At 39.3% G+C, this 23,826-nt stretch overlaps 1 protein-coding gene across 1 annotated transcript in view; it reads left to right on the top strand.

The window, feature by feature from the left end:
• The window catches only part of cpamd8 (C3 and PZP like alpha-2-macroglobulin domain containing 8), a 137,599-nt gene that overhangs the window by 101,438 nt on the left and 12,335 nt on the right, over nt 1-23,826 (top strand). Inside the window, exons 31-41 of the mRNA XM_057840543.1 lie at nt 1,301-1,466; nt 4,510-4,596; nt 4,668-4,804; nt 4,951-5,106; nt 7,257-7,319; nt 10,624-10,895; nt 10,958-11,045; nt 16,872-16,946; nt 17,258-17,363; nt 21,380-21,490; nt 21,563-21,775. Of these exons, the coding sequence (XP_057696526.1) occupies nt 1,301-1,466; nt 4,510-4,596; nt 4,668-4,804; nt 4,951-5,106; nt 7,257-7,319; nt 10,624-10,895; nt 10,958-11,045; nt 16,872-16,946; nt 17,258-17,363; nt 21,380-21,490; nt 21,563-21,775 (1,474 nt within the window). The remainder of the gene's footprint in view (nt 1-1,300; nt 1,467-4,509; nt 4,597-4,667; nt 4,805-4,950; nt 5,107-7,256; nt 7,320-10,623; nt 10,896-10,957; nt 11,046-16,871; nt 16,947-17,257; nt 17,364-21,379; nt 21,491-21,562; nt 21,776-23,826) is intronic.

Raw genomic sequence — 23,826 nt, 5'->3', positions numbered from 1 at the left:
GCTAACCACAAAATGTGAATTCATTTTGAACAAGAATAACGTAAAAAAATACTTGTCTTTATGAAATGCCTCAGTGAATAAGTCCACTCAAATTCACTCACGCTTTGACGCTCACGCTGCCGAGAACAGCCTCTCACTTGAATGAGTTGCCACAGACTGGTGTGTAACAAACTAAACGATGATTGAAACATTTGCGCCTTTGATCTACGGAGCCTTTTCTTGCAAGATAGCTAGAAAGCTACAAACCTGTCAATCATTGTTAACTTAAGCACCAAACACCAGTTGGTTACCAAGAAAAAAAACTAATTTGGACGCACTGCTTAGCTAGCAGGAGGGAAGTGACAGGCTGTACGAGCATGAAGCATCAAAACAAATATATTTTAGAAATTAAAAACCCAATCCTTTTCACTTGATTCCGATCCTCTGAACAATGGCGCGATCGGCCCGATTTCCGATCACGTGAACGGATCGGGACATCCCATATATATATACTGTACTGTATATACATTATACTAGAAAAGCCTACTACAATTTCTAAACATCAGAGGCACTCTTTGTTTAGTTCTGAATAGCCAGTTTCCAGAAATAACATGTTATGCACAGTTAAAACACATTATTTCAGTTGCACAAGTTATGGCCTGTGGTGGGAAATGTTTTGATTGATATCAACTGTACATACAAATATTATCCCTGATGTATGAGTTCATCTTTTAAATTCACACAGTGAAATGTGATGGGTTCCACCATAATTCTTATGAAAACTTTTGCTCTCCAGTTAGTTGAACACATTGACCCTGCCTTGGTTTCATACATCCTGAACCCTTCCTTATATTTGTGTTTTTATTTCTTTTTTACAATCGATTTTAAAAAATGCAAGGAATTTAAATAAAAGCTCCTTCCCGTTCCTGTTTTACTTCATGAAAAGATGAGTTGTGCACTTGCATTGGCCTGTGATCTCTTACATTTTAGAGGAAAGGTCACATCTGCTAAAGATGAAAGTCAATGTTCAACTTATTGCAGGAGGGAGGAAAAGATTCAATAACCGCACCCACACAGAAGTTGTGAGTGTGTGTGTGGGACATGTTCACCTGATGTTTGATACACAATGTTCAATCAACAAAGATACAATTTTTGTAGTGTGTTAATAATTTTCTTACCTTGCTGAAAAATCAATGACTAAATACTGTAAAATGTTGATCAATGGTTAGTAGTTTTATCATAAACATACCATTGATGTAGACATACTGTATAAATGAAAATCTGTGTACCAAACAAAATATGTCATGCTTGTGTGGTCCAGGAAGAGAAGTTGGCTGTGTCCAAAGCTAAGGACTTCCTGGAAACCAATACTTACTCCGCTGATGACCCTTATACAACTGCCCTGTGTGCATATGCCTTGGCTCTGCTCCGCAGCCCCTTTGCTCCTCTCGCCCTGCGGCGCCTCAACCACATGGCCATTACGCAAGGTATGTCATGGTCATCACAATGAGAAACATCATCCAATCCGATGTGTTCTCACTCTCGTATGTTGTGGCTTGAGAACAGCATTTTGATCGATTTAAAAATCTATTCTGCTACTTCAAATAGCCCAAAACATTAATGCAACCAAATTCAATTATTGTAAAATGATTTCATTGCATTTTAAGGCGACTGCATTAACAAGACTCATATCCATTATTTCAAATCAGGTATACAGGTAGTCCCTGGGTTAGAATGTACTCGACTTACACAAATTCGACTTTACGATGCTAGAGTCTTAACCGCCATTTTGTCTCCAGTTTTTTTTTTTTTTGGTCGCACAACCAGTACCTAATTATGCATCACAGTATCTTATTTTTTACTATACTTTATTAACATGACATGTTCTATCCTAACTAAACGCGAAGTTGATCAGCTTGACAGATAGCAAACAAAGCACTTGTGATTTTTTTCTAGAGATGTCCCGATGGATCATGTCCGATCACGTCATTTTCAAAGTATCAGAATCTGCAAAAAAATATCGGCCATGCCTTTTTTAAATATATATACTGTATATTTTTTAATGAAATCGTTTTCTAAATGCATTTAACGTTACAGAAGGTACCGATAACGGCGGTAATTAATTTTTTAAAAATGTATCACGTTAAATATTTAACACAGTTAAGGCATGCGTTGCACGACCCACTCACGCATTGTCGCGCTCAATCTGTAATGGCGCCGTTTGACCCATTTAGAGAGATAAAAGGCAGCGTAAAATGTATAGAGTGCATTTTGGCAGCCTTTGGAGCCTTTTTTTGAATAGGCTAAAGCCTTACAATCCCTTTCCCTACGATTAGAAATATCATGGGAAGCAATGTGGGGAAGCAAGGTAGCAATTGATTTTTTTCTTAGCACCTAATGTTATTTCCCAACGCAGAGAAGATATATCCATTGGTAGCACTTTGCACAGTCATGGGTCTACTTCCCATCATGCATTTGGGTTGAATGGCTGCAGTATCATTTACTGAAAGCTCAACAAATACACTAGATGGCAATATTTAGTCACAATATACAAAGTCACAAGCCGTTCTATCCGTGGATCCCTCTCACAGAAAGAATGTTAATAATGTAAATGCCATCTTGAGGATTTATTGTCGTAATAAACAAATACAGTACTTGTGTACTGTATGTTGACTGTATATATTCGAGTTTTATTCATTTTTTTCTTAATGCATCGCCAAAATGTATATGATCGGGAAAAATTATCGGGAATGATTGCAATTGAATCGGGAGCAAAAAAAAAAGCAATCAGATCGGGAAATATCGGGATCAGCAGATACTCAAACTAAAACGATCGGGATCGGATCGGGATCGGGAGCAAAAAAACATGATCGGAACAACCCTAATTTTTTCCCTTTTGACAATTTGTAAAGCTGCAACACACATGTACACTTATGTTCAAAACGACATGCATTTTAACAATAAAACACTTGACACAAAACAGTTGTTGAAACGTCAATGTAGTCCGATCAATATGTAAATTTAGTAGATTAAATTTGCCTAATTTTCCTAACAGAAGTCCGCTATCTTAAATGCTAGGAATGCTAACGTGTTTACAATTCTCATAGCAAATCACTCACACATAACTCTACAAACTGTAACAGTAAACTTAATTACAAATGCATACACAAACATATATTAGCTGAAGCAAATTTTAGCCTTATGTTGGCCAAACCAAAGCGCAGCTATCCTTTATCCATGTCAGACGTCTGAGTCTGCTCTTTAGTCTTACTAGGCGACAGTCCAGCCAGAGCCAACGCTGCCACCAGAGAGGTCGGTGTATCCTCCAACATTAAGCAAAATTTCATTGGACTTTTCGGAAAGTTATTTTGATATTTAGGGTTACTTAAAGGGTTAATTCCGATTCACGCGGAAATTCGGGTTACGTTGCCTATGGTGTTATACTTGTATGGTGCCTTTCCACCTTTCAAGGCCCTCAAAGCGCTTTACACTATCTCGCCATCCACCTACTGGTGACACAGCACCAGGAGCAACTTGCTCAAGGACACTTAGACGAGTTCATCAGGGTGGAGAATCGAACCTACAACCTCTGGGTTGGGGGACAACTACTCTACCACTGAGCCACACCACCCCATAATTGATTGGGAGGGGTGGATTGTACACAAATCAGCTCTGTGATCTAGAAACCAGTAATCGTGTGAATCCCTTGTGAGTGTAAGCCCATCGCAACCGACCCCACCCCGTCCCATCGCCAATCCAGGCACCGGGGCCCCCCACCTGACAGCGCTCAATCACATCCAGCCGCACGCGAGCCCCACCAAAAATTAGACAGCCACGTAGACGAACGGAGATGCCGCGCGGGCGCCACCCCAGGGCCACGGCCCCTACCCAGCCAGCCCGGGGAGGGCGGGCGGGCGGTGGTGGGGGGAGCCAGTGCAGCCCATCCCTCCTCCCTAACGGCCCACCAAGCCCAGGGCAGGGTCCCCCGCCGGAGCAGGCGACACCCATCCGACACACCGGCGTCCAGCCAGCGACCCGCGACAGAGCGCAGGGTGGATACCCAAGCAGAGAAGAGAAAAGTTAGCTGAAACAACTTACAGCCTTATGTGGGCCAAACCAGAGCACAGATATCCTTTATCCATGTGAGATGTCTGAGTGCTCCTGTATGGAAGCATTATTGAACAGTCCAGCTACACCTAACGCTGCCACCGGAGTGCATTGTATCCTCCACCATTAAACAAAATACAATACCTTTGGACTTTTTGAATAATATTTATGAATTTTTAAAGAGTTAATTCCGATTCATGCGGAAATTCATTACGTCGCCAGTGTAGGAACAGAACTTGTTTGGAACCTGTACTGTTGTTCCCCCATATTCTTGTATTCTCTTGTTTGGAACCTGTACTGTTGTTCCCCCATATTCTTGTATTCTCTAATGGCTTAGAACAGGTTCCACGGAGTGAAAGGTGAATAGCTAATCGTGAATAAAGATCTCATAGAAAACCCTCTGTAACATATCTGTATGTGCAGATGGACTCACCCACTGGAGCCTGACTGGAAGCATGATGACTGATGAAGACACTTTCATGGGTTTCAGCGATGGCCTCTCCCAGTCAGGTAGACCAACTGGTCTACATGTTATCCACCGCACACGCGACTGTTACTGAGTGCCGAGCATTTGTTCCCAGTGGTTTCAGCAGAGGTAGAGATGACGGCTTATGGTCTTCTTACCTACACTCTCCTCGGGGATGTGGCGTCAGCCTTGCCTGTAGTCAAATGGCTCTCCCAACAGCGGAACGCCCTTGGTGGCTTCTCCTCAACACAGGTAGGCCTCTGTTGGGATATTAATATAGTTCTTTTAAAACACAGTTAATAAGTGTCATAGTAATAGTTCAACTTCCTAATGAATTTGAGCTGATGATTTTGCATCTTGGTCAAAATAATCTTCTAATATTGTCTAATATAATCCAGGACACATGTGTCGCACTGCAAGCATTATCAGAGTACGCCATCCTGTCCTACATTGCGGGTGTCAACCTCACCATCTCGTTGGCCTCCACGAACCTGGACTTTCAGGAGACCTTTGAACTCAACAAGGACAACAAGAAACTCCTTCAGCGCGCTAAGGTAAACAAATTACATGTTGTCGCATTCCATTTGTTGGACACTACTTTTCAATACATTTTGAAAATAATGTTTAATTTCCCTCAATCACCTTGCTTTAAAATTTGGCATCTGTGATCCTTTTCCTCAAAAATGTGTCTCGAATAATAATAAATGCTTTCAAAGGCACTGTGAACATGTGAACATAGGCTAGTTATATTCATTGTAATGGCTATTTAGTTTTAATTATTGTTTTAAACATCTATGAAATTGGGTCTGGAATAGTAACAGAAAGAAAATGTTTGAGGACCACTGAACAAGACTTGGCATGTGCCGGTATGAGATTTTGACGGTATGATAACCTTAAGCAAAAATAGCGCGGTTTCAGAGTATCACGGTATTGCAATTATAGCTCTAAAATGCTTTATTTTTTAAAAAAAACACAAAACAAAAAACAAACTTTTTTCCATTGAAGAGGATTTTTTATTTGCAAATTGGAACATCAACATAGTTATAATGTCGAAATAAATAAAATAACAAAAAATAAATAACTGAAATATTTCAAATAAAATTGGAATAACTCACAGCCACAGCTTAAGTTAATCAACATGAGGAAAAGAACGCACAAAAAAAGAACTGGACCTAAACAATATATGATCAAATTGATTTTATGAAAAACACATACCACTACTAATATTAATATTAATTAGTCGAATATTAATGGAGAGCGAGAGCAAGAGCCGGAGTGCGTGTGTACAACTCGTATCATTATTTACACTCCCCCCCCCTTCAGGAATGACAAATCCAAGCATACAGCATTTATATGTGTTAACAGTTAATTCAACCCGCTTATTGAATCCCGTCCCCAGTATACCATATAGGACGCAGAAAATGTCGAATATCAATATTTGACATTCAGATTTCGTAGTGATTACAAGTTTTTTTTAAATTTTATTTTATTTTTTTTATAATGACCATCCCCTCTGATTGTTCATTTTCCCAAAATGCGTCCTTCGCCTTCAAGTGTCTGTGAGTTTTTTCATTACACACACAAACACACACACGCATCATCTCTCAACACATAAAGTCATCAGAGAGAAAAAAACACCACTTATGAAAATGCTATTTTGAAGAGAGGTTTACATTGGCGGAAGACTTACAAAAGTAGGCTAATTGTAGAGAAGTAATTAGTTAGCCGTCTTGGCATGCTAACTAGCCACGTTATCTGCCTCGTTAACAAGCTTATGTTATAGTATTTGTTTTACCATCGCTAGACACCCTTTAACAGCTGGAGCGAATTGTTGTACAGTGGGGCAAATAAGTATTTAGTCAACCACTAATTGTGCAAGTTCTCCCACTTGAAAATATTAGAGAGGCCTGTAATCGTCAACATGGGTAAACCTCAAACATCAGAGACAGAGTGTGGGAAAAAAAAACAGAAAATCACATTGTTTGATTTTTAAAGAATTTATTTGCAAATCATTATGGAAAATAAGTATTTGGTCTGTACCTAAAGTTCATCTCAATACTTTGTTATGTACCCTTTGTTGGCAATAACGGAGGCCAAATGTTTTCTGTAACTCTTCACAAGCTTTTCACACACTGTTGCTGGTATTTTGGCCCATTCCTCCATGCAGATCTCCTCTAGAGCAGTGATGTTTTGGGGCTGTCGTTGGGCAACACGGACTTTCAACTCCCTGCTCACCCCGTGGCGTCAAAATGATAACAAGTACGGGGAGCAAAAATCCCAGAACCACACGGGGGGACCTAGTGAATGACCTACAGAGAGCTGGGACCACAGTAACAAAGGCTACTATCAGTAACACGATGTGCCGCCAGGGACTCAAATCCTGCACTGCCAGACGTGTCCCCCTGCTCAAGAAAGTACATGTCCAGGCCCGTCTGCCGTTCGCTAGAGAGCATTGGATTTCTCACTGCATTTTTTGGGACCTAAAAAACAGCTAATACCGTACTGCGATATGACAGAAAATTTTAGTGGTTTTGAAACCGTGACGTTTTCATACCACGGTAAACCTGGAAACTGTTAAACGGCACATGCCGAGTCAGGACCATTGCTGAGTTGTATAATGAAGTGTTCAAATTAGCTGAAATCAATCAATCACTTTCTACCTATTGACTCTTTTTGTCACTCTCTCTCCTTTTCTATGGCTCAGATTCCCAGCATTCCAACAGGCCTTTTTGTCAGCGCCAAAGGAGAAGGCTGCTGTCTCATGCAGGTAACACAGCATGAGTCTCACAAATGCACACACTTGTTGCAGTTATCGCGCACGCTTACCTCATCGGCTTGCAGGAAGAGTTTTTTGGCAGCTGTGAATTTGTTGTTGCTCCTTTTAATGCACAAATAAATCTCTGGCAATTTGAGTAATCTGGTAGAGTTTAGGGAATTGCTCTTTTAATGTGCTGCACTCCCCAGGACAGGATGCTGATATGCTGATTACATCCTGCTTTGACACGGGACAAACAAATAGCCCTTTTATGTGCTGAAGTAGACATTTTTTTCCTTCTAATCTTTCGTGTCCTCTTATCACTCAGTTCTAAGTGATTGTTTAGTCTCTTAAAGATGCCAAAGATGTTTAATCTGGGGAAATGTTTTCCACCTCAGGCGGCTCTAGTTATTGTTTTCTACTGCTGTAAACAACACAACACAGAGCTCACAACAGAGAGCTTTGGGCAGAAGCACCTGGCTTCTAATGACGTACATATACAGTGGGGCAAATAAGTATTTAGTCAACCACTAATAACGGAGGCCAAACGTTTTCTGTAACTCTTCACAAGCTTTTCACACACTGTCGCTGGTATTTTGGCCCGTTCCTCCATGCAGATCTCCTCTAGAGCAGTGATGTTTTGGGGCTGTCGTTGGGCAACACAATCTGTCTCTCATGGTTGATGTTTAACCATGTTGACAATTACAGGCCTCTCTAATATTTTCAACTGGGAGAACTTGCACAATAAGTGGTTGACTAAATACTTATTTGCCCCACTGTAATAGCCTGGAAATCAAGTCAATGGCTGTGTGTATACACGTGTGTGTGCGTACGCATGTCCTGTATTGTGTACATGCGTACTTTTCTTCATACACTGTTATACATCCCACTCTGCTCCGTTCAGGCTATGCAGATGTAATGATATGACCTTTCTAAGTATGCATCAGATTTTTAATGAGTAAAAACAATTGTTCAATGTATTTATTCAGATTCAGCATTGGAAAGCGATACATACAAGACATGTTTAATAAAAATAAAAATAAAAAATAACAATAAACAACAAAACTTGTGTATATAAATATATATTTTAATAAATGGTTTTTAAGCACTTCAAATGTAATAATTATAAGTTTTAAACACATACTGTCCCACCAAATTATTTTTAAACAAGAATAAAGTAGAAAAATGCTTGTACTTATTAAATGCTTCATTGAATGAGTCAACTCAAATCCGCTCAATTTGCTCACTCACAATGAGTTGCCACAGCAACTGTTTAACAACAAACGATTGACACATGCGGCACTTTGAAGTTTCTGCTTCCTCGCATCTCTGGCAAGATCAAACCAAAACGTCTGTCAATCATCGTTAACTTTAATAAGCAACTCCAGTGCACTGCCTGACCAAGAGAGAGGAGTGAGACTACGTATTTGTATTATATTAGGATCCCCATTAGCTGATGAACACATCCGCTACTCTTTCTGGGGTCCACACAAAACATAAAACAGACAAGACATCAACATACTAATCAACATAGGCTATACTGTATATAAAAGAAAGAATAAATTCTTATCTTGAAAATTTACACACTAAAACAAACATAATTCAACATACTAACATAAAGACAGAAGATTGATAGTAAGGAGGTAAATAGACAATATAAAAGGTAATATATAAATAGACAACAACAAAGAGGATTACAATTAATTACAATTAATTTGTGATCGCGTGATTGTAATAAAGTACAGTAAAACCTCCGCTGACGAACGCTTAAGCTCACGAACTTTTCGCCTCAAGAACATTAAATTCGTGAGCATATAGTCTCTGCTGACGAACTAGTTTTCGGCGGACGAACCAAACCGTGCGGTCGAACAGCGCCACGAGAAGCTGACGCACGCTCACGGCGTCCCAGTTCGTCCCCTCCCTTTCGTTGAGTGCGGACGTGGTTTGTGTTTGATAGACATTTTGGACCATATTGAGTGTACTTTTGCTATTATGGGACCGAAAAAGAGTTACCTACAGTCCTTATGGAAGGTGACTCTCCTTCCAAACAGTAACTCCCTCCCTCCCTCCTCCTCCCACTCCATTCCATCAAGCCATCAACTACCATCACAAAGGTAAATAAAACGACTTTATTATACAGTACAGTTTATTTCTTTAATTACAACACAATAGCACATTTCTTATACATAAAATAAGGTGTATTTTTGTGTAGTTTTAAGGCTTATTTAGTAGAAAATTATGTTTTATGGGGACCTGGGAACAGATTATTCTCATTTTAATGGTTTCTTATGGGAAATAAATGTTCGGAAGACGAACTTTTCGCCTTACACACACTTTCTGGGAACCAATTATGTTTGTGAGCTGAGGTATCACTTGTACAATAAAAATAAATAAATAAATAAGTAAAAAATAAAATGAGAATATAGACAAGAAAACAAATTACAGAAACAGTATAAATGAGTCGTTTTGTTTTCCAACATGAAAATCAAAAGCGAAAGGCAAAATTTTTTGTGGTAAATTTGAAATTTGAAGGAATTTGAACAGGATAGCTCTATCAGTTTTGAATTGAAAAAAGTGGCTTTTTTTAATTAACTTTCAAAGGATTTGGTGAATGCACATTTGACACTAGTAAGGTTCGGTAACTTTAGCAAGGTTAAGAACCAATGTGATAGACGATCAATTGATCACTACTAGCCGCTCCCAATTCAAATGGATGGGAGGTTTATTGCCGTCAAAAGCACTGGCACATGATCATTCACCACCAGGCTTCTCAGTTCAAATAGAATGGATTTCAATTACCAAAAATGGCAGCCAATAAATTAACTGTTTAATTTATTTGTGCACCATATATTTGTGTTGTGTGGTAATTTATCACAACCCTGGTTTGCTGGTATTGGAAAATCTAGTGTCCATTCTGCATCATCGATTTAAAAAGCATCAGCACTGTAGAGTTGAGGACAATTCTTTTTAAACATTATTATTAAAATTTATGAGAATGACGATTTGAGGAATTTCTAAGGATATGTAATTTGCCATTATTTTGACAGTGTGTTGTCAATTGTCATATCATCCAGCCTCGCGTCAGGCTTTAGGTAGAACACCTGTGAATAACTAGCATGTCCTTATGATGGTGTAGGGTCATTTTTAAAAATGATCATGAGTGAAGTCAATCAAATGGCTCTCCCCTCTGCTTTGTGTTCATCAGTGTGTGTTTTTGGTTGATTATTTTATCTGTTAAATCCTCATCCAAAGCAGTGTAAACCACAAACTATGAAAGCAAAAGTGAGCATACGTTCTGAATCCATCCTCCATCCAGATTGACGTTTCCTACAATGTACCCGACCCCATATCGAAGCCGGCTTTCCAGCTCAAGGTGGACCTCAAAGAGATTTTCCCCGGCCGCCATCAACAGCCTCCTCTTCCTCCTTCATCTTCCTCATCTGCCCGTCATGCTGCCTCGCGACCCCGCAGCCGTGCCGACAACCGCTCGGAGCTCAACCGCAAGCGTCGAGCGCCTATCGACGACGACGACCCCGCAGCTCACAGGGACAAATTGGACTTCCACATCTTCTTGGAAGTCTGCGCCAGGTGAAAAAAACATGACACGTGACTTCTTTCCAACACATGCCTGACTTTACCTGTCTTTCCAGGTGGCTTAATTCGGGCTCTTCCAACATGGCCGTCATCGAGGTCCCCATGATCTCCGGTTTCCGAGCAGATGTCGAAAGTCTTGAAAGGGTGTGTAAAATCTCAAAAACACACATGATGTCTCATAATCTTTAAATCAGAGAGTTCTAAATTTTACTGTCTATTTGAGGAAATTTTCACACAGACCCCCTGATAATCTTAATGATAACTAAACCCTCTAATCGGAGTAATAATTAACAGGCATCTTTTGGTCTTTACAGTTATGTAGAAGCATAAACTTTACAGACAAGCTGGGTGAGACCTTTGTGCATACTGGCCCATTGAAAATTTTACTTATGATTTACTTGTCGGTGGTAGTAAATAATTGGACTCTACTTGATGATTTGACTGTAAATGGTGCAAATGATACACTGGATAGTCCGCAGGCTTCAATCTCTACTACGGGCACCTTTTTGACTTGAGGAGATGTTACGCAAGCACACACACAGGTATCTGAATACTAGAGCATTTGTGTCCAGCAGTTGACCTGTTTTGTAGTGGTTAACAAGCTCAGTTTACACCCCTCTCAGAGTTTTATTGACAGTGGATCATGAAGGAATCTGACCTTCTAGCCAGATTGCCGGGATCACACCAGGCGAACAGCCGGACCCGCGCTGGCGGAGCTTCAACGACCCAGGCCGGCGAGATCCGGCCAAAAGGCCAAACTCTGCGCATTCACCTTAGTCTTAACTGACTCAATTTTGAAAGCTGGAAAAAGGCTTCGGCGCACAAGTTGACAATTTATTCAGCTCGACAGCGATCAAATGGCAAGACGAAACCGAAACAAACTCAAGCGAGGATTCAGGGTCACCATATCACAATTCAACAAAAGGTTCCCCCCCAAAAAATGACAATACTTGGTTAAACATTCAGTCTTTTGAAGGCTCTCGCGGGGCGTGCCGTGGGCAGGAAGAAGGGTGTGTTTGGCCGTTGTTTAAGATTATTGTCTGTTTGTGGATTGGACAGGAGGATTCGGGAGTTACTGTTGTCAGGGCAATGAGGGTTGTGGATTTTGCCACCTCGCGTCAAAAGGTCTCTTGGAGTCTTGTCAGTCATGTTATCAGTTGGATATTGGGCGTTCTACGGTGTTTCTTGTGTTGGGACAGGACATCCCGCCATTTGTTCTGGAAGGTCTGGGAGAACTGATTGCGATTAGGGCTGTCAAACGATTAAAATTTTTAATCGAGTTAATTACAGCTTAAAAATTAATTAATCGTAATTAATCGCAATTAATCGCAATTCAAACCACCTATAAAATATGCCATATTTTTCTGTGAATTATATATATATTCTGTAAAATAAATTGTTGGAATGGAAAGATAAGACACAAGATGGATATATACATTCAAAATACGGTACATAAGGACTGTAGTGGGCATTTCACTCTACTGTCATTTAAATCTGTCTATGCTGTCCTCACTCCGAAGCGTCTACTTTTTCCAAAGCTAGACAGCTAGTGAACGACGCCTTGATAATCAGACTTCTTCCTTTTTCATCTGATTTATTTATAAAATGGCCTCAAACCATTGTCCTCTTTAGACCGTCGTAAAACTACAAAAAAAGTACATAAGCATTGCATTAGCAACAACGTTAGCTTAGCACGCTATACAGGTTAACTAAACATAAACAAAAAGCGTCTCATACAAAAAATATAACATTTCGCTTATTAACATAATATGTACATTCTTTACAACAACCATACTTACGGACAAATCTTGTCCAAGGATCATATAAGCACAACAGAGACGTTGTGCAGCCATATTGAACTTGCAAGAAAACAAATAAACCATGTCGCAAAGCGACCACAAGAGTTCGCTGTTCGGCAGCACAAAAAGCCTTGCTGTAAAACTTACCAAAAGGCAGAATACTGTCTGAGCGGGACATGTGCGTTAATTGCGTCAAATATTTTAACGTGATTAAGTAAAAGAATTAATTACCACGCGTTAACGTGTTAATTTTGACAGCCCTAATTGCGATAGTTGGTAGTGCAGCCGTGGGCATGTAGATGTTAGTGTCAATCTTTTCAGTCAGTTACATGACGCACACGTTGGGCTTCCGTGATAAGAAGGCGTCATATATCTCTTATGCCCTATATTCTGCTTGTTTTCCTTAAACTATGGTATAAGTTCTATTTATTGTATATTGGGCGTGTTAGAGTTATACAAACAATCGATCGGTAAATACGAGGAAAGATACTTTTCCCTGATTGATTATATTGTGTTAGAATAATGCAAACATTTAGACGGTGACGATGAGAAAAGGTACTATCGCCTTCAATCATCTCTCACTTAAATTCCTCAATATACCAAGGCAAGCGTAGGGTCCTCAGTCCATACCAAATGATGAGTTCCATGACAGGCACCTATAATGGAAAACATCCAACATTTTGTGGAAATATTTTTAGGCCTCATTGGCCATAGTTATATAGGAAAACCTTTCTTAAAAAGACCAATTATATACTTTGTCTTGGCTGTGGCGCCAGCTCAGGCTGAGCATCTCATAAAATCCCACTGTCCAAAGGCTGCCACCTTTGACAGAATGAAAAGTCGCCCCGTGGGAGAAATGAACTCAACAAGCTCACTACGCACTCCCTTCAAATTTGCTATAAACCTGAGCTCCTTTAATCCTTTAATTCTGTATGATCAGAAATGTCCATGAGCACACAAGTGCTGGAAAGTATTTGAATACAAAGACTTTGTGACCGTACAAGTATATTTTTTAGCAATCTGTTCTTGGTTTGTGTATGTTTTTCAGATGTACCTGTACATTACTATTTTGACACTTTTTAAATCCTGAGCCTATTTGCTTGCCTTTGATGTTGCCTTTATATTTCATAGGAAAAAAAGTTCACAATGGCCTGGTTGGGTCTCTTTTTTTTAGGATGCATTACCCTCATGTCCAAACTGTTGTTTTCTTCTCTGACCAATTATGATAAACATTTTGGACCCAAAAAGACGGAAAAAAAAAACAATCCCAATTTTTTGGGGTCAAAATTTGTAATATTGATGTTCCACTGACAACCAAACATGCTCAACGAAATGTTATGAAGCTTGATAATATTTATTCAACTTGTTAGGATAAACATCAAACAGAAAAAATGAGACTGAATACTTTTAGATTTGATCATTTAACAGAAACCACAAGAATGATCATCAGCGTTTCTGTTCTTTCTACGTACTATGGTCAAAAAAGGTTATATACAGTAGACCAACAGTGTAAAATAGTGAATATATATATCATGTAACACAAAAAGCGTTTGGAGGATATCTCTTTGTGAGGTTAGGTATTGCACCTATCCCCTTGTCAAAAGTATATACACATACAATCAAGCTTCTGAAACACACACATCTATATACAAATTGAAAAGATTGATAGACAAAAAAATATAACATTAAAAAAAAGTATTTTAAAAAATATTGACAATAAACTAGTTCAGTTCTTTTTTCAGGCATGCCACTCAGTTTCCCCTTGAACAGGACACAGGGCTACGTCACACACTACTTCGCACAGATCACTCTTCCGCCGTTTGCGCACTGCTGTCACTTCTCACTTGCCTACTCATCCGAAGAAAACAACGACAAATCTGGCCCGTCCTCTTCCTCGAGGTGATGAAATAATGAATTAGCTTGCGCTAAATTTAGTTTTCGATTCATTCAGCACGTTTCAAAGTCGCTCAATCCAGCCGGTCGTCGCTCGCTACCTCGCCTCCCTCGGCAATTTATTAAAAATGTTCAGATTACATCCGTCCTTTGTGACCTCACAATGGCTCCTGGGATATGTAGTTTTTCGTGGTGCTTTTGGTTTTGGAAAAGGATAAGAAATGATGAAAAAAATGGACATAAACACATGATCCATGCAGCGTTTTAATGTTTATTTATGAGGGCAAAATAACTCTAAAACTCAAATGACATTATCTCCCCTTTTACTTGGTCGATTGAGTTCAAGTAAAAACGGGCGTGGACCTCAACTTCCGCACTTTCAAATGAGACCAACCACTGTCACATGGGTGACGTAATTACAGCGTGACAAGGCTTCAAAGATGATATGCGTAAATGTGTGGGCACGTCACATCCAGTGTTAAAGGGGTACCTACCGTGTTTTAAGGCGCATTGGAGTATAAGGCACACCTTCAATGGACGGCCTATTTTAAAACCGTTTTCATACATTGGGCGCACCACATTATAAGGTGCAGTATTAGTAGTCGTGGTAGTGGTTAGAGTTGCGTTATACATCCACTAGGTGATACTGCGCTAAAGGGAATGTCATGCCATGATTAACAAATATTGATCCATATACAGTGCCCTCCATAATTTTTGGCACCCCTGAAAAAGATGTGTTTTTTAGCTTCTAATAATTTTTTAAAATTCGAATAATATAAAATTTATTTACCAAACCTATTCTGACATACTGCATTTTCCGCACTATAAGGCACACCTAAAACCTTTCAATTTTCTCAAAAGCAGACAATGGGCCTTACAATCTGATGCACCTTATACAGTGCCCTCCATAGTTATTGGCACCCCTGAAAAAGATGTTTTTTTTCGCTTCTTATATTTCAAATAATATAGGCCTTAATGGAAAAAAAGAGAAAAATCCAACCTTCAATACAAGTGCATTCATTCAGTGGGGAAAAAATCCCACATAAAGAAAAAATTATTTGACATCATATCATGTGTGTCACAATTATTAGCACCCCTGGTGTTAATACCTTGTACAACCCCCTTTTGCCAACAAAACAAGGTCTGGGGACTGAGATGGCCATGGGAGGAGCTTGATTTTGTGTCTGGTGAACCATTTCTGTGTAGATTTGGCCATATGTTTAGGGTCATTGTCTTGCTGAAAGACCCAGTAATGACCCATCTTCAGCTTTCGGGCAGTGGGCAACAGATTTTGATTTAAAATGTCCTGGTATTTCAAAGCATTCATGATGCCATGCACCCTAACAAGGTTCTCTGGGCCTTTGAAAGCGAAACAGCCCAACAGCATCACTGACCCACCCCCATACTTCACAGTAGGTATGAGGTGCTTTTCAGCATGCGCATCTTTCGTGGCACGCCAGACCCACTTAGAGTGTTTGTTGCCAAAAAGCTCAATCTTGGTCTCACACAAAAATAGTCAATAGACAATTAGAAATAGTTTGGGGGCTTCATGCGCCATGAATCTGCTATGGCAGCATATAGACATATTGTTCTATCAAACGCAACAGTTCTTTTGGCTTAAAATACAGCAGTTTATTTTAAAGAGGGGTGCAAGAGCAGAAACTGCTTTTTCAGTCTTGTCTGTGTTAATTAATTTTTAATTCATTATTAAAATGGTTTTGTAGTTATACTTACACTAATTATAGATTGTGAGTACTTTACCTGCCTCTGTCACATAGCTCACAAATAGTAGTAAAAGTCAAAGTAGCTACTAGGAAACTGCATTGCATTCACAAAGTCTCAACTTAGTTTGGAGCGCATATGGTTCACATTCCAAGCAGATTTAAAATGAGGACCATATGTTTGGACTTTGATTATCGAGTACAGTGTACAACGTAACGCAATGTTAGGAAGCTTCAGTCGCGGTGGCCTTTTAGGCTTGTCAGACAGTGTGTTCAAGGATTTATGGCAGCAATGCCGTATTGGAAAGGGTTGAATAAATGTTCGGTATTAATTAAGGCTTAGCTGGAGCTGTCCATTCCCCTGTGGTGCTGACTGTTACTGTCCTTGTTCATACAGTGGAACCATCAAGTATTCTCCAATTTGTTCATATTTCAACGTAATATCCCCTTATAGGAAATCATGTAGTAACCAAATCAGTTCCTAAATGATATGGTAGCCACAATAAAGCCTTAATGTTATATAACTTGAGTGTTCATCTTTGTGTCTTCTGCAACAGCTGCTGATGGACAAGCGCGTGGGTCTGAAGAGGTACGAGCTCAGCGGCAGGAAAGTGTTATTCTACTTTGATGAGGTGGGTTTCCAACTTTCCATCCATATTAATAGACATATAAAATTAATACCTTCAAATAATTTATGTGTTTTGAAAGTAGTAACTCAGGCAGTACATGCAGCAATACATGTATTTACAGTAAGTGTTGAGTACGCCTGTGTCAACATTAGTATATTACACACACAATTGAAAATGGAGACCACCTTATTACAGTATTTATTGACATTTTCGTAATAACTGAGTGTTCCACTGCCTTTGGCCGTGTGTCCAGATGTTGGATCTTTTTCAGTCCAGATCATTGTATCCTGTTTGTGTATGTGTCTGCATCTCAGATCCCCAGCCAGTGCATGACGTGTGTGGCCTTCCAGGCTGTCAGGGAATACATTGTGGGCAAGACGGCACCTGTTCCGGTCAAGATCTACGACTACTATGAACCAGGTGTGTCTCCCATGTATATTCTGAGCGCTTACAAAGCATGTCAAAGTCTCCCTAAATAATATGTGAAGAAACATTTTTTGGGGGCTGTAAGTTAGTGTAGTGTTGCTATGCATGTGTGTTGTCATTTTTGGGGATGTTTACCAGAGTAAGTGTCTAATTTAAGGCTTGCGCATAAGATCTGAATTGCTATTATCTGGCCTGCAATGGAATGATAATAATCAAATGCATGTGTTATGACAAAGGACATTTTTTTAGGGTTCCCACATGGTTTATGCCAGTGGTCCACAACGTTTCTTGCATCGCGGACTGGTGTGATATAGGCCTTTTTTTTCACAGATTGAACAATGTGTGGCAGAAAATTAGAGTTATTATAGTATAACACGAAGGGTCTAAAAATGAACATTAACTCATTTGCTCCTAAAAAACGTATAATTTTTCTCAGTGTCCCAAAAACGTATTTGTACGTCTTTTACGTTTTGTTTTGTTTTTTAACAAGAGAGATCTCTGGGTTGTGATTCAATTTAGCTCCAAAGCACAAAATCCATTTTAAAGCAATAAAACTGGCCACTGCATTTGGTAAGAACTCATATCGGACCGTGAAAGGTAATGAATGAAGAGAAATAGTCAGGAAACGGAAGTTGGAAGAAGTAAGAAGCGTGAGAAAAATGTGGAGAACGATGTAAACGCAAGGCACATGCCCCACACAAGTTCCCAAGGTGAATTCTGTTATGAGGTAGTGGTCACTACAAAAGAAAGATTCAAAAAAATCTATCTTGATGAGACAGACAGGCGGTGATGAGGGGAAAATTTACCCCGTCCGCCGATCCAGCCGCAGCCACAACAGTGTCATCTCTCTGCTCAATAGTTTAGTTATGTCGAAATGAATTGTTTTACTTTTCTATCAAAAGCTGTATTTGTCTTGTTGTTTATGTTATTATGTAAAAGGAAAACATTATTCAGATAGTTGGGATGTCACAAAAACAAAAAATAGCTGTGTTAAAGTCAACGTTATGTTGGAAATGCTTTTAGAAAAAGCTCAATTTCTGTTTTTTCATCAGAAATTGGAAAATTTCTCAAACTAAGCTATTTTCTAATGCTGATATCTAAAGAATGGAAAAAGATATGAACTTATTTTTTTTCCTGCTGAAAGAAGAGAGTCTAATCTTTTTGTGGGTTCCATGTTTATATAGCAATAGAACGGATTTTTTTGTGGGCCTTGCAAAATCAGTCAAAATCCTGTAAAACGGCCGGGAGTGGAGGGGGTTGCTCGGGTGAAAATGGCTGGGAGTGAATGAGTTAAGTGCAGGGAAAACGTAACTCACCATACACTGGGTCAACCTTTATTAACAACATTCTCTCCTAAAACTTGACGGCAAGTATCGTTGGTCTCAGGCATAATGAGTTCTTCTCCAATTGTGAAAGGTTTCTTGGCTTTTGGTATGATGCTCTCAGTACATTCGCTTTTGTTGCCTCGTTTGCTAGCTTTTATCCTCATATTATGCAGAATGGACTTGATTGTAAGCTCCTCTTTTGGCTCAGCTGGTGACCTTTTCCCCATAAAGAAGCTGTCCAAAGACGTCACCGCCCGCAGCACACAGCCAACAGCAGCTAACGTTACTGTTTACATTAACTCATGCTGGGCTGCTATAGGTTTGCAAACATCCCAGTAATGGCGGCCAACAACTAAATGGCGATGTACTTTGCGTACATCTACTCGGATTAGTCAATAAAGTAGACAGGCATATTGATTTGTCAAGAGGTGAATGTGAATGCTCACTTGTTAATTGTTTTTTTATGGAGTTTTGCTGCCCTCTGCTGGCGCTTGGGTGCGACTGATTTTATGGGCTTAAGCACCCATGAGCATTGTGTAATTATTGACATCAACAATGGCGGGCTACTAGTTTATTTTTTGATTGAAAATTTTACAAATGTTATAAAAACGAAAACATTAAGAGGGGTTTTAATATAAAATTTCTATAACTTGTACTAACATTTATCTTTTAAGAACTACAAGTCTTTCCATCCATGGATTGCTTTAACAGAATGTTAATTATGTTAATGCCATCTTGTTGATTTACTGTTATAATAAACAAATACAGTACTTATGTACCGTATGTTGGATGTATATATCCATCTTGTGTCTTATCTTTCAATTCCAACAATAATTTACAGAAAAATATGGCATATTTTATAGATGGTTTGAATTACAATTAATTACGATTAATTAATTTTTAAGCTGTAATTAACTTGATTAAAAATTTTAATCGTCTGACAGCCCTACTGGAAACATAACTAAACTAAATTGTTACTGGATCTAAGAGCCGAGGAAGAGACGGTCCATCTTCCATCTTTGGAAATGTGTGGTTTATTTTGTAGCCGATGCCGACCAAAAATGACGTAATGTCCGGGTTATAAAATCCCGCCCTACCCGCACAGAGAGCGCCAAGACGACAACACGGGTCAAGACTGAAAGTGTCTAACCCGGGTAATTCCCCGTACATCTCCCAATGTCTGAAAGCCATAACACGGGTAAATCCCACGTCATCTTACGCGGGAATTTAGCGGGATATAAATCTGAAAAGGGCTTAAGTGACACCTTAGTTTTTTTGGCTTCATGCTGTCTGCTCCTAACAATTGTAGATACAGTAAACAGTAGGGTTGGGAATCTTTGGGCACCTAACGATTCAATTACGATTCAGAGGCTACGATTCGATTATAAATCGATTATTGATGACGACCCCCCCCCCACCCCCCCGCTATTAGCTGCTTTTAATGTTTTGTATATTAGTTACAAAAACTGTAAAAATAAATAAATAAATAAATAAATAAACGACAATTTCAGTATCAAGTTAACAGTTAAAAACAATAAATAATACACTCAAATCCCCATTCTGTATCAGCAGCTTTAAACTACATTCAATTAATTTAATGTTGTGAATCCACCGTTAAAGTTGTTAAAATTGTTAAAATTGCTCCCGTTATTCTATGATTTCCCTTTTGTCTACTTTCGACATGTGAAAGTTTAAAAACTGTTTTAAAAATAGATTCAAGTCAATATTTTACCGATTTAGGAGTATTTTAGATAAAAAGTTAATTAGGTTCGCTTGGAAGGTTCGCTACAACAGCCTTGCAGGGAAGTCTACTGCTTTAAGATGGTGGCTGTTTACTAACGCCCGCATCTAGCTTTCTGTACATGTGCTGCTAACGCCACCGAGTCCATTTTGCATCTTGTCCTATATAAATATAATATCTACCGTGCCAGTATGTGGACATACTTTGTAGCAGCTGTCGGCAGCAGTCAGGTATGTTGTTGTTTTTTTATCTCGCGGCATGAGTTGAGCATTGGCATTACCCGAGGGGCCGGGTAATGCATGATGTTTAGCTACTCTCGCGCCATTCCTCATTGTGTCCGGAAGACTGCGCGGCGCGCTGAGTGTGTTTTACTTCCGCTTTATTTGACATATTTCAATAATCGTAATATGGGTGTTTGTGAATTCTTCTCGAATCTTTCACGGCCGAATCGCGAATAATATAAGAATCGGAAATTTCGCACACCTCTAGTAAACACATTGGTCTTTCCTCGTCTTCCACTATAGCCACAGCAAAGCAAAGAATTTGTACACTTTGGCATATTTTCTAAATTTTGGTATATTTTCCTTGTACTCTGCCTTTTTTCCCCTTCCTTAAATGTTTTTGTAGTTGACCCTTTAAGGTTAGTTCACATCACTTCATATCTCCTGTGCTTTGTGTGTGTGTGAATGGTTGGTGCTTAAAAGCCTTACTCATCGAACTAGTCCTCCCTACACAATAACAGCACAAATGCTACTACTACTCAACTCTACTATAGTGGATGTGCCGTCACACTTTATTATAGTATGGCCAAAAATACCTTCCCCACGGTCACACATCCTATATGGGGCCCAATAAGTTAAAAACTAACTCAGGGTAACCATAACTCAGAAGTGGCCCATGATTTTAAACTACAGTACAATATGTATGACACCCCTGATCTACAGCCTTCGAGGCCACCCGATTCTACAACGTCAGCGAGAGCAGCACGCTCGCCCGGGAACTGTGCGACGGACCAACTTGCAACGAGGTGGAAAGTTCATCCAATCAATGGACAGGTGAGTACTCAACCATTCAAGTAAAGGTAACCCCCTGCTGTCGTCATTCTCCTAAAATTAAGATTTCTGTAGGTTTTGTGCAGGCCAGCCAGTGCAACAACGTGTTTGGCTGCTTGGAGGAGGAGCAGTTTGAACGCTGTACCTGCTACCGGGATTGCGGCTACGATGGAGAACGCGTGTGCGGGTCCGACGGACAGATCTACCTGAACCAGTGCCAGATGGAAGTGTTTGCTTGCCGGAACGGAACGCGGATCAAGCAGGTCCCTGCGTCCCAGTGTCCTCACAGTAAGAACATTGACAATTCTGTAATCATTCCATCCTTCTGAATCCCCAATGTTCATCAACAGTATTCTTGAGCAATTGAGAATTACTGTCGGTGTGGATGAATAGATCACTGGTGATAGAATTAGTACCGTATTGGCCCGAATATAAGACGGCTCTGATTATAAGACGATACCCTCTTTTTCAAGACTCAAGTTTGAAAAAAGACTTTTTGAACACCAAATAATTACGGTACATCTGAAACAAATGATTACAACAATACATTTGAGAGAAAAAGCATGTTATTTTGCCTCATTCAAATCTTAATATCTGAGCATTTAAATATGTAAACTAAAGTTCAATTACATTCGTAATTGAATGGCTTCTGGTTTTTGAAATGTAAATAAACTAGGGCTGTCAAAAGATTAAAATTTTTAATCGAGTTAATTACAGCTTAAAAATTAATTAATCGTAATTAATCACAATTAATCGCAATTCAAACCATTTATAAAATATGCCATATTTTTCTGTAAATTATTGTTGGAATGTAAAGATAAGACACAAGATGGATATATACATTCAACATACGGTACATAAGGACTGTATTTGTTTATTAAAACAATAAATCAACAAGATGGCATTAACATTATTAACATTCTGTTAAAGCGATCCATGGATAGAAAGACTTCTAGTTCTTAAAAGATAAATGTTAGTACAAGTTATAGAAATTTTATATCAAAACCCCTCTTAATGTTTTCATTTTAATAAAATTTGTAAAATTTTCAATCAAAAAATAAACTAGTAGCCCGCCATTGTTGATGTCAATAATTAAACAATGCTCCTGGGTGCTGAAGCCTATAAAATCAGTCGCACTCAAGCGCCAGCAGAGGGCGGCAAAACTCCATAAAACACAATTAACAAGTGGGCATTTCACTCTATTGTCATTTAAATCTGTCTGAGCGGGGCTTGTGCGTTAATTGCGTCAAATATTTTAACGTGATTAATTTTTAAAAATTAATTACCGCCCGTTAACGCAATAATTTTGACAGCCCTAAAATAAACTAATCTGTTGTGATAAAACAACAAAATTGCAATAACTGCATTAACCATCAAAGTGAAGTCTAACTGTAACTGTAGTCTTGAAACAAATCTGAATAAGGAAAAACATTGCATTAAAATAATGCAAACTGGTTAAACTTGAGAGTAGTTGAGATCTGTCATGACAGAACATCGCTTCAATGATATCTGGCGCCATCTAGCGTCGTGAATGGGTATAATGTCTAGACCGCGAATATAAGACAACCCCAACTTTTTCAGTCTTATTTCAATGCAAAAAACACGGTCTTATATTCGGGCCAATACGGTATTACGTGGCAGCTATCTTTTATGTTAAGCAATGTTGTTTTCATCAACGATGAAGGTAACGAAAATATTTCGTCAACGAACAATTTTTTCATGACGATGACGTCACAATGACGCGCTGAAAACGTGTCTTGGGAGACTAAAACATAACGAGATAGCGATTTGTCGTCTGACGACACGAGACAAAAATTTTACATAGTTTCCGTCATAAATTCACAATGTGGGATATTTTCTGATTGTATGTTTAGTTAGCACGCATTTAGCAGTGTTTGGTTGTGTCACTCACGTGATGTGCTGCGCCTCCGCCCCACACACACGGTTACTCACCGGCCGGTGGGTAAGCCTGTGCCCATTCCAGGCTCCTTTTGTGAAACATATGTGTCAGGTGCTGCTTGGTAAGTTTTGCTTTCTTATCTTGGCTAGATATACCATGTTGCTTTAGCCTTCAAATGTCTGTACTGAGTGATGACCACACACTAAACTAACTCGTAGCATTAGCATAGCGTTCGCATTAGCATTTAGCGTAGAGACTCAGTGTCTTCTTAAACTCTTGGAAAACGTTTTATATACAGTTTGTGGCATCCAGGTGAGTTTAATTATTATATTGGGCTTTACTACAGCAAAGGCCCAGGTAGTAAAATTCAATTTTTTTTTTTTTGAATGGCGTTCCTTCGGCACGCCACACAGCCCAAACCGTTTGACCGATCGGCACC

The sequence above is a fragment of the Corythoichthys intestinalis genome, chromosome 7 (genome assembly GCF_030265065.1).
Source record: "Corythoichthys intestinalis isolate RoL2023-P3 chromosome 7, ASM3026506v1, whole genome shotgun sequence".
Classification (NCBI taxonomy): Eukaryota; Metazoa; Chordata; class Actinopteri; order Syngnathiformes; family Syngnathidae; genus Corythoichthys; species Corythoichthys intestinalis.
This window is presented reverse-complemented; position numbering and strand designations above follow the sequence as displayed.